General features: G+C 42.6%; 2 protein-coding genes across 7 annotated transcripts in view; both read left to right on the top strand.

The window, feature by feature from the left end:
* Window positions 1-4,962, top strand: part of LOC111868993 (RNA-binding protein lark) — a 17,537-nt gene extending 12,575 nt beyond the window's left edge. For 2 of the 3 annotated variants that reach the window (XM_023860148.1, XM_023860147.1), the window contains exon 9: window positions 4,377-4,962. In XM_023860148.1, coding sequence (XP_023715916.1) covers window positions 4,377-4,425 — 49 coding nt within the window. In that variant the 3' untranslated portion in view covers window positions 4,426-4,962. Of the gene's footprint in view, window positions 1-4,291; window positions 4,338-4,376 lie in introns of those variants that run through there. The other variant, XM_023860149.1, reaches the window with a different exon arrangement.
* A 932-nt stretch (window positions 4,963-5,894) lies between these two features.
* LOC111868992 (synaptotagmin-15) overlaps window positions 5,895-14,502 on the top strand; it is a 28,194-nt gene continuing 19,586 nt past the window's right edge. Inside the window, exons 1-4 of one of the 4 annotated variants that reach the window (XM_023860143.2) lie at window positions 7,033-7,644; window positions 8,551-9,039; window positions 12,457-12,643; window positions 12,777-12,892. In XM_023860143.2, coding sequence (XP_023715911.1) covers window positions 12,501-12,643; window positions 12,777-12,892 — 259 coding nt within the window. In that variant the 5' untranslated portion in view covers window positions 7,033-7,644; window positions 8,551-9,039; window positions 12,457-12,500. Of the gene's footprint in view, window positions 6,157-7,032; window positions 7,645-8,550; window positions 9,040-11,263; window positions 11,286-12,456; window positions 12,644-12,776; window positions 12,893-14,502 lie in introns of those variants that run through there. The other 3 variants (XM_023860141.2, XM_023860144.2, XM_023860145.2) reach the window with 3 other exon arrangements.

The following is a 14,502-nucleotide window of genomic DNA, read 5'->3' as shown; positions in this document are numbered from 1 at the left end:
ATGGTCGCAATACAGGAAGTGTTTGAAGACAGAATTGTCAGTAGAGGACTGTGGCCTCCCAGATCCCCAGATCTCAGTATTTCTGATTATTATCTTTGGGGCAACCTGAAGCAAAAAGTCTACAAAAATAATCCCCGCAGCATTGATAGTCTTCAAAATGAAATTACACGCGTAATTCATTCAATTACCGTCGACGAACTGCAGAGAGTGTCGCGTAATTTATTTGTGAGATGCGCGGCATGTTTGCAAGCAGAAGGAGGTCACTTTTTAGCACCTGTTATAAACCACGGTAAGTTATCTTTTTACTGTATTCTTATAAATGTGTGCATGTAGAGCAACTGATGGACGGAGACTCAGCGACACCACTACACTCACGCTATCGGGGAACGGCACTGCAGTCGCGGGGAGGAGTTGCATCCGTTCTGCGGTGGTATGACTCACTGCAAATTGCAGCCGCGGCATGCACTTGATTGTACGCACTGTATTAAAGAATTATATAAGTTCAGTAATTGCAGTGAAGTTATTATTACTTATTGAAGAGCTGCAAAAATGTGTGTATTGACTTTTCTATGCCCCCCCTGCCATCCATCTGTATGCACATACATTCATCCACATGTAATCTAACAAACTGCTGAATACATTTTCATGGAATGTGATAGTAGAGACTTCAGTTAAGTTTGTCATCTAGGATATGCATGTAATGGCCATCTTGTAGTGCACCCAATTTCATATGTCAATGCAAATCAGTGCAACAGGACACTAAAATAGAACATTTTGTCATCTAGTTTTGGTTAAAATTGCGGAACTATTTCAGATGGTTTGCATGAAGACCTAGATGTGTGTCTGCAAGTCTTCAACATAACGTGTACATAAAAAGTGTCTTGAAGTAGAAATGTTCACGTGTGCATCTCATAGTGATTGAGAGTAAACTATTTCCTGTCCCCCCTCAGCAATTAAACAGGGCTATGTACACTATCTGTAATTGTTTCCTCTCAAAAGCAAATGGATGTGTAGCAGTTAACTCACTACTAATCAGTTATTACTTTTAGATACATTCTGTATGATATGCTATTACCTGGGCTCATGTTCTGCTTGAAACTGATAGCATTAGTAGTGGTAAATGGAAGCAGCATGTTGAGTACATATCTTAAGACCATTATTTGTAAATCTGCAAAGTATGATCAATAATAATATATGTTATTTTATAATTGTTCAGCTAAATCTGTTTTTACAACTTCTATTTTAAGGTGTATTAAATGTCTGTTAACCAGCCTGGCCCTGTTAAACTTCTTATTTAATCTGGCAAACATTTTTGCACAGATAATAATTTTGGGGTGAATGAACCTGTTTTACTTTATGCTGGTGGGAAGTCTGGAGCCTATTTAATTTATGTTTGACTTCATCGAACTTTGTTACATGAGTACAAGTTGATGTGTGCGTCACATGTTGAACTGAGGAGTGCTTTGGAGTGGCTGATACAGCCCAAGGCCTAAGCTAGTTTAATTTGAATAAAATATTATGTTTTAAGAGAACGTACTTGTTATTAGCAGGTCACCAAAATCTTATTTTATGAATGGTGCTTAACAAAATTTAAAGCCCGTAATAATTCCATTCTGTTACGTTTGCTTGGAGCTGGGATAATGTAGTCAGTATAGTGACTGGATGGCTGAGGGGTCAGAGTTTGAGTCCCGGTAGAGTGAAAATTTTTCTCTACCCCACGTCCAGACCACGTCTGGAGCCTACCCAGCTTGCAATCCAGTGGGTGCTGGGGCATGACACTGACCACTCGCCTACATCTAGTGCCGCGGTCAAGAAAATTTGGATCTGTACTTCCATTCCCCCATACATATTCATGACTTAGTGCTTAATTAGTTAAGCACAGGAGCAGCCATCTTTTATGTTTGGTCAGGGGGCATGTGGTAGCACAGTTGGTCGAGATACAATACTACAAGCAGGTAGGCCGTGGGTTCGATTCCTGACAGAGTAATTGGATTTCCCAGTTGACCTAATCCTTCAAGCCACATTATGGCCCTGGGGTCGACTTGGCCTCTTAGCAGAAATTAGTATTATATTTGGTCATCTGAGACTTCAGTTCTTCCTTGAATTAAATTATGTTTTCATCTGTACCCTTTTTATGTTCTAAAAATTACAATGAAGGTTTTAAACTGTCAGTGATCATCACCGTTCTGTCCAGTCAGCTGATTAAGAGAGGCCTAGTTTTTGGTTTGTTTAGTGTACATGCTTCTAAGTGTTCTTTTACTTGATATTTTTATGGGCTTCACAGGAGTTTTGATGGCACCTGGGTGATTTGGGACCATTCAGTAGACAAATATTTCTTACCACTATCAAAATTAATAGAATATACAGTATGACAATATAGAAATGAGAGCGAAGACTATTCATTTGGAAATCACTAGTTATAATAAATTTGTTCCACAAAAATATCTTCATGCAGGTGCACAGTTTAGTGGTTTCTTCTGCATAATTTGCTATGTATTGTCTTATTTAAACTGCATTGAAAGGCTGTGTTACATAATGGTAATAGTGACACAGATGTTTGAGCTGTAATGTGTTTCCTTCTGCAAATGCCTCGTCAAGCAGAAAATTGTGTGCTGTGAAAACAGATGCTGTCACCATCAACATATTGAATAGTAGAGTTGGTAATATAAAAGCATTTTCTGTTCATGTTAACTTAAAGACTGCCACCATTTTTCAGATGATAAAGTAGAGAGAATTGGAACAAATTTTAACATCAGTAGTCCTCATTCTCAAGTTTTATTATAGTTTGAACTGCAGTGTTAGTATTTGAGTGAAGTAACCTGAAATTAATTCCATATAATACTGTTAGAAAAGCAGAGCACACGAAGATTAATTCAGTATGTACTTTCATGATTTGTTTATTCCGTCTTGCAGTGCGTACACTTATCTATCTTCTTCTCTCACTCTCACTACATGTTTCGGCATAAAAATGCCATCTTCAGGTGCTACTCAATTCACGTCAAACTAGTACATTGTATGCCTTGTCTTCACTNCGTAATAAGATACGACGTAGCGATCGGGAACCCTGAACAGTTTTAATATTTTTACGATTGACATTTGTCAATATATATGATGGACATATATTTTAGTTATTTTAAAGTGAAGACAAGGCATACAATGTACTAGTTTGACGTGAATTGAGTAGCACCTGAAGATGGCATTTTTATGCCGAAACATGTAGTGAGAGTGAGAGAAGAAGATAGATAAGTGTACGCACTGCAAGACGGAATAAACAAATCATGAACTTAAATCAGTGCAACAGGACGCTAAAATATAACACAGTATGTACTTGTATCAAAAAAGTTCCATTGTATGGAAAACTGTTGTGTGCACAAACAGTTGAATGTGTTCATTGCAGTAGTGATTTGATTAGCACCATAATCACATTCCAGAGTTTAGCATACATGTCTTGGAAGAGGAGTAGTGGAATTTGTGGCATTATAGCCTCTGGTGGCATAGGAGTGACACTGCTATGCTGTATTGACAGTAGCTTGTCTTGGAAGAGGAATAGTGGAATTTGTGGCATTATAGCCTCTGGTGGCATAGGAGTGACACTGCTATGCTGTATTGACAGTAGCATGTCTTGGAAGAGGAATGGTGGAATTTGTGGCATTGTAGCCTCAGGTAGCGTAGGAGTGATACACTGCTATGCTGTATTGACAGTAGCTCACAAAAATGGGCTTTGTTGCTGCCACCTGCTTGGGAGAATTGGGAAGCAAGTTTGTTGCTGCTTCAACTGGCATATTCTGGTCATGCTTCATGGAAGCACAAACCTGCAGTATCCTCGAGCCCTAGAACTCTTTTACGTGTGCATGTATGTAAGTGTGGAATGGTATGCATGCTGGATATGTGAAGATGCAGTAGGAATATAAATTGAAATGGATGGATACTTCAGGTATGAAGTTTACTGCAAGACTTTTTTTTGACCGGTGTTCTGTCAGTTTGAGCACTTAAAAACGAATTTTTCAACCCCCTGCTTTACTCTTTGTTGCATCCATTTCCAAGAAATGTAATTGTCACTTGTCGGTACTTTATTTTGGCTTGCTTAAATAATTATTACAATTATGTGCAGATTTGGCAAGGGAATTTTAGTTTTTTATTTTATAATTATGTTTAAATTGCTTTTTGCAACTGCATGTGAATTGTGTGTGCTTTTTGTAACTGCATGCTAATTGTGTAGCATATTGGTTGCTTTAGTAGATAATTCAGTTGAGATAATAATTTGCAGACTTCTGGATTCATAATGTTTCAGACATAGCCTTTCCTGTGAAGTTCGGTTCTAACCAGCCTCACTAATTTGACAGGCAAGAGCTAATTGTGCCTTTGTTCTGTGTTAGACCGGCCGTGCGTGGAACAGCGTCCCCTCGCCGCTATGCACCGTATTAGATGCATTCATCCGTCGAAGGTTTATGCCGATCGGTAGCGTCGGCATCGGTCGGGTGAATTGTTCGCTCGTGCGGGAAGCCTTGGGCCGATTGAACGGGAAGACGGGACAGGCATCCGTGTAGCGGACTTCCTCTCTTGAATTCCTTCACAAGTTCGTCTCCTTTCGAGTTAAAAGAACTTGGTACATGTTCACGTACCAATATCATTATCTTAATTCATGAGTAGTTCATCTTTATATGTAAGTTTCAGTTTAGCTGCAGCAGTTGTAGTGTGCTGTATTTTTCAAATACATTTCCGTGACACTTAGATTCCAATGTAAATGTTACTATACTGATAATGATTCGAAAATAATTGTTGGCTGCAAAGTGACAAGATGAAGATGTAATTCTGTTGTTTTTTTTTATGTCTTAACAGGTTATTATTTCGGCATTATCGAGGTAGTGTTTTTGGCTGTTTAAGTTTCTCGTAGCAAGATAAGTCTTAAATTCTGTAACTTTTTTCGTGTGTTATCAATATACAATATATATGTACTGTGTATTTATGGATTGGTTTTGCGGTAAACCTCGCAAGTTTCCTCGTTTCCCACTGTTCATCTTTCAGTGTCGCAGCTCGCGAAAAAATTCACATCCCTATACCCTTAATCCATTTGATTCTTCAGTGTTTGAAGATGCACCCAGAGTCCGCCAAAGTAGGAACTTCTAAGGTAGGGATGATTGGAACACATCGTGGGCCACATTGAGTGCACCTGTGGCCTGTGTACGGACTGGTAGGTACAGTACTGGTCGATCCAGGCTCGATCACTCGTGCCCATCGCGAACTTGGCCTTGTTTGTGGCCAGGAAAGGCTTCCCGTCGTGTTTTCCACCCCTTCCGGTCGGAAATGTGTCGCGGAACCTTTCATGATGGAACAGGTGACTGCAGGACGTTATCCAGGGTGCTCACATGTAATAAATGTTGATGTAAGAGGTGACTTTTCAATAAAATAACACCCCAAACCCTTGGACTGCATTAAAGTTGTTCCCAGGAAAGTACCAATGAAACCCCTCGACTGCACCTGTTGTATCATCTACTGTAGAAGTAATGGAAGAGAATTGTGGCTAAGGGAGGTTGAGGAAGTGATTGAGACAAGATCTTGAGATTCCATGGCAGTGAAAATTAAATTCTGGTCTTGTGACACTATTTAAATAGCACAAAAAATTGGTGTCATAACCCATAGGACATGTGTTAAAATTTGGTATTATTTAACCTTTTGGCATAATGTAATATTGTGTATGGTTTATTATTAACACCTGTGGTTTGTTCGTTATGAAATTCCAATCAGCATTAGCTGTTGGCTCATTGTAAGTATGGTTTGAGGAGAAAATACAAGTGATGAAAAAGACATTTGGTGTTGTTAATATTGTGTATGTATAATGCGGGCTGCTCTTGTGTGGGATAGTAAGTTCCATTATCTATGGGGCACTGGGTGGGAGAGGATGCGAGATTGCTAAATAAATTTCCTGCTGCCTAACAGTGCCACGGATAAGACCTGCAGTGATGTGGGTGGGTTGAGTTTGTGTTGTACAGAACAGCTGGAATGGTAGACTGGGCGTCTGCTTGCAGCTAGCGTTGTACCCACTATATTCTGTCCCGTGGATGGCGTCAGTACTTGGCACAGCTTTAGCAAGAGCAGGATTCGTCGGCGCTATGAAGTGAGCAGCAGTCCCCGAATTGCCATATTGGACGGAATAGGGTGAGCCCCATAAAGTTTTCACATGTACGAGAGAAATAAATGGATGCTTGATTATATTCCAGGATAGTTTTATAGAAACGTGAGAATTTTCGTGTGACTACGCGTTACGTTTCGGTGTTAAGTATAAGGTAATTTTTTTTTATCTTGTTAGTATGCTATTGCCCACGACAGTGCATTTCATCTGCGTTATGTAGGGTAACCCAACGTTTAATTTAGTTACACGAAATTGGTAAGATTTTGAGTTTTCGCATTAGGAGTGTTCAAAATGATCTTCCCGAAGATGGAGACGGTATGTTCATACGAAACATAGGTACCCTCATGCAGTGCTTCGCGGTGTCAGCTGGAAAGTCATTATGAGCCAGATTTAATGTTTAGGACCCATTGTCACTTCGTGGGCCCAAAGGTTTAAGAATTGAATTGGTCCTTGGGGTAAATTCCGGGGTAGTGCCTCAGACAATGACCGATTTTCTACCCAGTTTGAGACTGAAAGTACTTTAAAATCCTTGCCGAGACATAGTAATTGACATGGGGTAGACGCGCAAGTGTAGTGCATTGTGCTCAATGTGAAAGGAAGTAAGAGTTGCATGTCTACCAGTTGTATAAATTAAGCTGATTGAAGTCATTGCATTAATTCCCCACAAGAATTAGGCACTGCTCCGAAATGCCCTTTGGATCAAATGCAGCAGTACGATGTCGATTAGTCTGTTGCCTGGCCAGCATATCAGTTTAATCGAAGTTTACATGCCGTTACAGTATTTGTTACACTTATATTGCAGTATTTATTATATTTACTCATCGTACAAATGTATAGATTTTCGTCGTNATAGCTATAACAAAAATTTGCTGGTAAACCTGTGAACACTTCTGGAGAAATTTTAGTGAAAGTCTCCTGCTTAGTTCATAAAGCCTTTTCTTTTTAACGATACCGATTACAGTGCCTCTACACGTACCGTTATCTCCAACAGTACGTGTAGAAGGAAATTCCCGAACCTGCTGTAAAAGTATTGGCCATTCCTCGAGCGCTTGCTGAACTGGGGTGGGGGTCTGAAGAGCCATTTCCAGACCTCCCAGTGGGTCGTAAAATGGGAAAATTTTATAAACAGATACGGATTTCTGACGTCTATAGTTTCAATGGCGTTCCATAACGCAATGGTGATATTGTCCCTTGTAGCGGAAAGGTAACCAACACCTTGAGAATGTTTGAGACCTTGGCAGTTATGTAGTATCCTTCCGCGATATTAATATAGTCACCAATTGGCGACATGACTGTTCGGTAAATATTTTTACAAACATTAAACTTAGCAGGTGTCTGGCATACGAAAGGAAAGTTGCTGCCGTACGCCTGTCGTGTATGTAATCAGTATGGTCGCACTTTTACCTATGAATCGATAAGGAGTGAATCGAAGCGGAGTTTTTCACCTTACGGGTGGAGTGCTTAATAAGTTGTGTGTGGTGAACTCTTCGCCCTTCCCAAGTCATCAGAATGAGGTTTAGAGTGATGTAAAATTTGTATGCAGTTCGGTATCTGTGTCGTATGCCACATATATACGAGTGTATTTCGAGAACATACAAGGAATTAATTGGTTTTCGGCATCCAAATTTGATTTGTATTCACTGTTACAAAGGGTTACGTCTGCTCCTACTAGATTATCGTTGGTAAAATAATGAGAGAATACCGAAATTTATTTTTTTTTGGCAGAAATTTTATTAGTCATTTATTTGGATGAACCATTTAGAAGCTGATAGTTGATAATTGTGTAGGAACTTCTCCAATGGAAACTGGTTCATGCCATGTTTAACAGCATTTTCCAACAAACATCCGTTCTCGTGTTTCACGCGTGCGACATTTACGGTGATTTCATTCCCGATTTGATCGACCTGACAATTCGTGACAAGTATAAAATATAAAGCTCGTAATGCGGTTTCATTCAGCCTGCCTGTGCTTGTTGCTAAGATAAGCGTGAAATTATTTATGGCCTTAATTAGTTAAACACAACGTCATGGTCTGTGGGGTAGTAGAGATGAGTGGTCAACCCCACGGGAGTGCTGCTATACCTCCGGGGAAACAGCTGCCGATACCCATTGCAAAGGATGCTGGTTGGGCTCATAGAGCCTGTCTGGACGTTTTGGTATTCGAAAACAAAGATGAACAGGAATGATCATAAAGCACTTGTTTCAGATTATTCTGACATGAATTGTGTATTTTTGTAAGCTATTCAGTAGTGAAATATTGCAGAGATGATTACTCTGAAAATGACTATAGACACGTGGTTTATATTGGATGCCTAATACTCAGTAACTACAACTAATTATACCACTTCATTAATCTACACGATTCACAAGACAGAGCACCATGTAGTGGTTCCTCTTTGTTCATTAGTCATTGCTTTGCAGCTGCTTCTAACTGAGGATTTCTTTGCTGCTTTCGTGTTCGGTGGATGTTCTCGCTGGCAGGCGACTTGACTGCTAACGATCCTGAGCAGAGAGTAAAGCAGTAATTTGCTGCTAGCTTCGCCATCACAGTCATTTTTGCTTTCGAGCCCAACGGAACCCATGAACATATTTTTCTGTCTCACCGTTCTGAATCGTGAGACTGGTTTGCAAGGGTTCGATCGGTCGGTTGTAGTGCTGCTGTTCTTCGCTAGTACAGTCTTGATTTGTGGCCCAGCGGAATCCATGACTACACAACAATAGAGGAACTGATGGAGGTGTTCTCTATGCTGTCCGCACCGAACTGCTTTGTTTTAACCTCTGGGGATGGCCACCAACAGTAACCTACCGACAAGGAAGCAGAGAATGGAATCTCCATTGTTAGAAGTCGCTACCAAGCAACTAGTAGGAATAAATACCAGTTACTTGCCGTTGGAGCTATTTTTTGGGTAGGTAAGTATCTATGTTAGAAAAAGATGGTTTATTAGGTCACGGGTTCAAGTCCCAATGAGGTCATTGGATTTTTTTTTTCAGTTGACCTAACCCTTCCAGCCGCACTATGGCCCTTGGGTTCACTCAGCCTCTAACAGAAATGAGTACCAGGAATTAATTGAATTATTTTCCTGTGGAGTAAAGCGCGTAAGGCTGACAACCTTACCGCCATCTTTGAGCCGATTGTCTAGATAATGTTGGACCCTCAACGTCTCACAACCCTATGGGCCTTCACGGCCTGGTACAGGGATAGCTTTACTTTCACTTATATATATATATATACATACATACATTACGTGGTACAGTCATTAAATTCGCGGACTGTGGTTTTATCGCGTCATATTGCAAGGTATTCACATACACTTACACAGATCCACATCGGCCCTCAAAATAGTTGCCGTTGGCCGCTATGCAAGTCTGCCAACGTTGATACAGTTGCAGAAAACATTGCTGAAACATATAGGGAGGAAATTCCCGTACGACGTCTCTTGTGACATTGACGACCTCTGACGACTGAAACCTACGACCAGGTAGCTTTGCTTTAAAGCGGTGAAAAATAAGGAAATCGCGTGGTGCGAGATCAGGTGAGTACGGAGGGTGTGGCAAAACGATGACCTGTTGCCTTGCCAGTTCCTCTTGGACAAGAACAGAGGGATGTGCACGGGCGTTGTCGTGTAGCAACAGCCAATTATTCTTACGCCAAAAGTTTCGCTAAGGGATTTGCCTAGTTTTTGGCAGAACTTGATGTTTGCCCGTTCAAACTGCCACATTTTAGATTTCCGCCACTTGAGTTTAACTGCAGTTCACAATAGAGGCAGTAGTTTGCTTATACTGTTTGCACACAACTGACTCTTGCTGTGACGAGAGATGAACTGACGGCATCATATAGTGCTTCAACCTATCCGCTATAGTGCTCTGCAACGACGCTTTGCGGCCAGTCCACGAACTTATTGACTATGATATTTAAGAGGCAGTCAAAGACGGATCACCACGCATAACTCACACGACGCGAAAATTGGTAACACTGGAATTTGCTTACGGTACGAACATTGATGGGGACTCGGGAAAGCACAGTGACAACGTGCACTTGCACACTAGTCGTTTCTTTATTGTGCTGGAAGTAAGGTTAACGCTCCGTGTGGTCGTCCAACATCAGTAGTAGAGGCGGATAAAGAACAGCAGCGAAGTGTAGTGCGCTTTGTGAATGCTGAAGGAGTAGTCGGACGAGAAATTTATCGTCGCATGTCTGTTTACGGCGAACACAGCATGTCACGTTCACATGTGCTGGCGTGGCATAAGAGATTCCGAGAGGGACGTGTGTCACTGCAAGATGATGCTCGCCCAGGACAGGCTCATTGTGTCATCACTCCTGATGTTATTGCTGCGTTGGATGGTCATATCCGGGAAAACCGACGGATCACTGTGGAAGAAATTAGTTTTTTGACGGGAATAAGTCACGGTTCCGTACACGTCACTGTGACAAAATACCTGCTGTACCGCAAAATCTGCGCGCAGTGGGTTCCACATCAACTCACGGAGGAAAAGAAGACTCAGAGATTGGCTGCATCGCTGGGACACTTGCAACGAAACCATGAGGAAGAAGAGTGTGGTTTTCTTTCCCATATTGCCACTGGAGACGAAACTTGGTGCCACCATTTTGAACCCGAGAGCAAACGGCAGAGCCAACAATGGAAACACGTGAATTCTCATCCACCAAAGAAATCCAAAGCCGTACACGCAAGTTCCGGTAAAGTGATGGCGTTCTTCGACTGCAAGGGCCCTCTGCTTGGCTAATTTTTCGAGCATGGGGCCACAATCAGAGCACAGCGCTGTGAAGACACTTTGCAGAAACTGAGACGCGCCATAAAGTCAAAACACCCTGGAATGTTATCGAACGGCATTATCCTTCTTTATGATAATGCGCGCCCCCACGCTGCCAAGTCTGTGAGGAATACGCTACAGAGATTTGGTTGGGAAGTGCTTCAACCTCCCCCCTACAGCCCAGATCTCTCCCCATGTGATTTTCACATTTTTTGGAGACCTGAAGAGAGACATTCGTGGACATCTGTTTGCATCGGACGCAGACGTGTGTGGCTGGGTAAAGATGTGGTTCCGTAGACAGCCCACAAGCTTTTTCAAGGATGGGATTGACCGTTTTATCTCCCAGTGGGATAAATATGTTAACAGTTTTGGAGATTACTTTTGAGGTAAGAAATGTTCTTTAATATGTTTTGGGTTCTGCCCTGTTTTCATTTGACTGCCCCTCATATATATGGGGCACTATGCTACAAACTGGAAGGTCACGGGATCAAAACCCCATGAGGTGGATTTTTTCAATTTACGTAATCCTTCCAGCCACACTATGGCTCTGGGGTCGACATGCCTCTAACAGAAATGAGAACCAGGAATGTTCTTGAGGGTAGAGGGCGGCCGGCGCGTGGGGCTGAGAACCTTACCGCCATCTCTGAGCCTATTTTCTAGAAAATGTGAGAACCTCAACATCTCACAACCCTATGGGCCTCCACGGCCTGCTGCAGGATTAGCTTTACTTTGATATATATATATATATACAGGGTGTTTCACGACTTTAGGGCATAACTGGAGGGGGTGATTTCCTAGGTAATTGTGATCAAAAAAGTTCATATAAACATGTGTCCGATTTTGAACGGTTACGGAGTTATGACCGTTTTTTCATTCCCGTACACGCCCTCTTGTGAACCGCGTCTGTCAGCTGGCGGGTCGCTATTTTTAGCCAGCTACAGACAGAGTGTTCTCGTTATCTCGACACTTGATAGCAACTTGAAGTGTGGTGGGTTGGTATGTACGGCGCGGTTCACAACCGAGCGGCAGCCTGTGTTGCGGCCGGCGGTGGCATTTTCGAAAATCAACTTTAAGCACCAATAAATTCAAATTAAAGGTAATTTCACGAAGTTAACTTTACATTCTACTTTAAATGTATCATGTATTATGCTGGTTTATTATTTTGTTCCGTTTATTGTCTGTAATCGTTACCTTCTATTCTGAGTTTAAAACAGTCATAACTCCGTAACTGTCCAAAATCGGACACATATTTATATGAACTTTTTTGTTCACAAAGACCTAGGAAATCACCGCCTGCAGTTATGGCCTAAAGTCGTGAAACAGCCTGTATGTGCATAGCTCTTGTGTACGTGGTAATCTTGAAGTAACTTCGACTTTGACACAGTAATCATATTCGGGTTCCATAAAAACAGGACAATTTCTCGACCAGCCGAGTAACTGTCGAACTTCTTTGGAAAGTTTTTTTTCACCGAGGAGTTAACTGAAGTTAAAAAAGTACACCCTAAAGCGAGAGTTATCCCTTGTGGATGGACATTTATCACGAAAATATTGTTTCAGTTCGGCATTGCAAAACATTCGCTTTTGAAACTGGGCTATTCGTAATGTGGCGCCTGGGATGCTGCCCTTGTTGGAAAGGGTCAGCTAAGCCTGAGGTGGAAGACTCGAGTCTTCTGACTGACCCACAGTGGCAGTCAGACGGAGGTGCGATGAAAGCACAGTATTATACTGTTCGCAGGATTTCAAGGTAGGTGGACGAACAAGGTCTTACTTAAAAGAGCCTATTAATATGAGCCATATTTTCATGTCTTGTGTACTGTTGCTATCACTGTGATATTTGACGAGGCGATTATACAATCTTATGCCAATTTTCTCGGTAGTTTTGGGCGCACAGTTTCTGGGGAAGATATCAGTGACACTGGCGGAGAACAGAGGAATGAGGGCATGGAGTATCGAGCAGAACTTAGGACTGCGAAGTTTCAGAAGTCGGAACCAGGTATGAGTGATTGTTTCCAGGCTGAATAGTAGAGTACGTGGTGTGTTCAAAAAGTATCGAACCTTTGGTCGGCAGAAATACATTTATTGATTTGGAGGTACAAAACCCTAATCCCCTTCAAAGTAGTCTCCTTGGTAATGCACACACTTCTCCCAGCGCTTCCGCCATTGTTGGAAACACTTCTGGAACGCGTCTTTTGGAATTGTGATCAGCCGGGCTGTGGCATTCCGCATGGTGTCTTCTCTTGACTCAAATCGGGTTCCTTTCAGCGGCATTTTCAGCTTGGGAAATAGCCAAAGTCACACGGAGCCATGTCGGGGGAGTAGGGAGCCTGACGAACCACAGGGATGTTGTGTTTGGCGACGAAATTCTGAATCAGATGCGCAGAATTGGCGGGTGCGTTATCATGATGGAGCTGCCAAGTTTTTGCTGCCCACAGATCCGGTCGTTTGCGCCGCACAGCATCACGAAGGCGACGAAGGACCTCCTGGTAGTATTCCTTTGTGATGGTTTGGCCTTGTGGTGCGTACTCATGATGCACAACCCCACGGGAGTCGAAGAAAACGGCCAACATGACCTTCACATTGGTGCGGACCTGCCTTGCTTTTTTTGGCATCGAGGATGTCTGAGGTTTCACTGTGACTACTGCGTCTTGGTTTCCGTGTGGTACCCATAAACCCACGAATCATCGCCTGTGATCATGGTGTTCAGAAAGTTTGGGTTACTGTCTGCATTGTCCAGCATGTCCTGTGCGATTTCCAGACGGCGTTGCTTCCGCTCCATTGTTAGCAGTTTCGGTACGAATTTCGCGGACACGCTCCTCATGCCCAAATCCTCGGTCAAAATTGAATGTACCGATCCAGTGCTTACCCCTATCTCGTTCACAAGTTCTCGGACTGTGATACGACTGTCTTCCATGACCAAAGTCCGAACTTGCTCAATGACATTCTCATTTCGGCTTGTTGAGGGTCTGCCTGAACGCGGTTCGTTGTCCACCGATGTGCGGCCATCTTTGAAGCGGTTGTACCACTCCTTTATACGTGAGTTGCTCATGGCATCGTCCCCGAAAGCCTGTTGAATCTTGCGAATGGTTTCCACTTGTGTATCGCCAAGCTTATGGCTAAATTTGATGCAATATCGCTGGTCATGTTGTTCCGTCATTTTACACTGGAATCCGACGAGCGCTCACTACACGTCCTCACTCATAGGCCGACTGCCAGCGACTGACGCTTTCTGCGGGCGGAAAAGAATTCACGACTACGCATGATTGTCCTCTCCACATATCCACCGAAGGGTGCCTCCCGCGCTTCATTGGTTTACGCGGGAAAAAAGAAGGTTCGACACTTTTTGAACACACCACGTATGTATTCCTGCCTGCTGACATTAAGCGGGCCCTTGTCTAGCCATAAAATGTTGAGCTTCCCGGAATGTTCGAGTCGGTTATAAGGTGCGCAGGTTAGTTAAATTACAAATACGTGATTAATAGGATCCCCCCCTGGCCGGGATAGCGCGGCCAGTATAGTGGCGTTTCTGTCTGGACGGCCGAGGGGCGGGGATTTTGAGTCTCTGTAGGTGCAAGATTTTCTTCCTTCTACGTCGCCCAGACCGGT

Source organism: Cryptotermes secundus, unplaced genomic scaffold (assembly GCF_002891405.2).
Source record: "Cryptotermes secundus unplaced genomic scaffold, Csec_1.0 scaffold70, whole genome shotgun sequence".
NCBI lineage: Eukaryota > Metazoa > Arthropoda > Insecta > Blattodea > Kalotermitidae > Cryptotermes > Cryptotermes secundus.
This window is presented reverse-complemented; position numbering and strand designations above follow the sequence as displayed.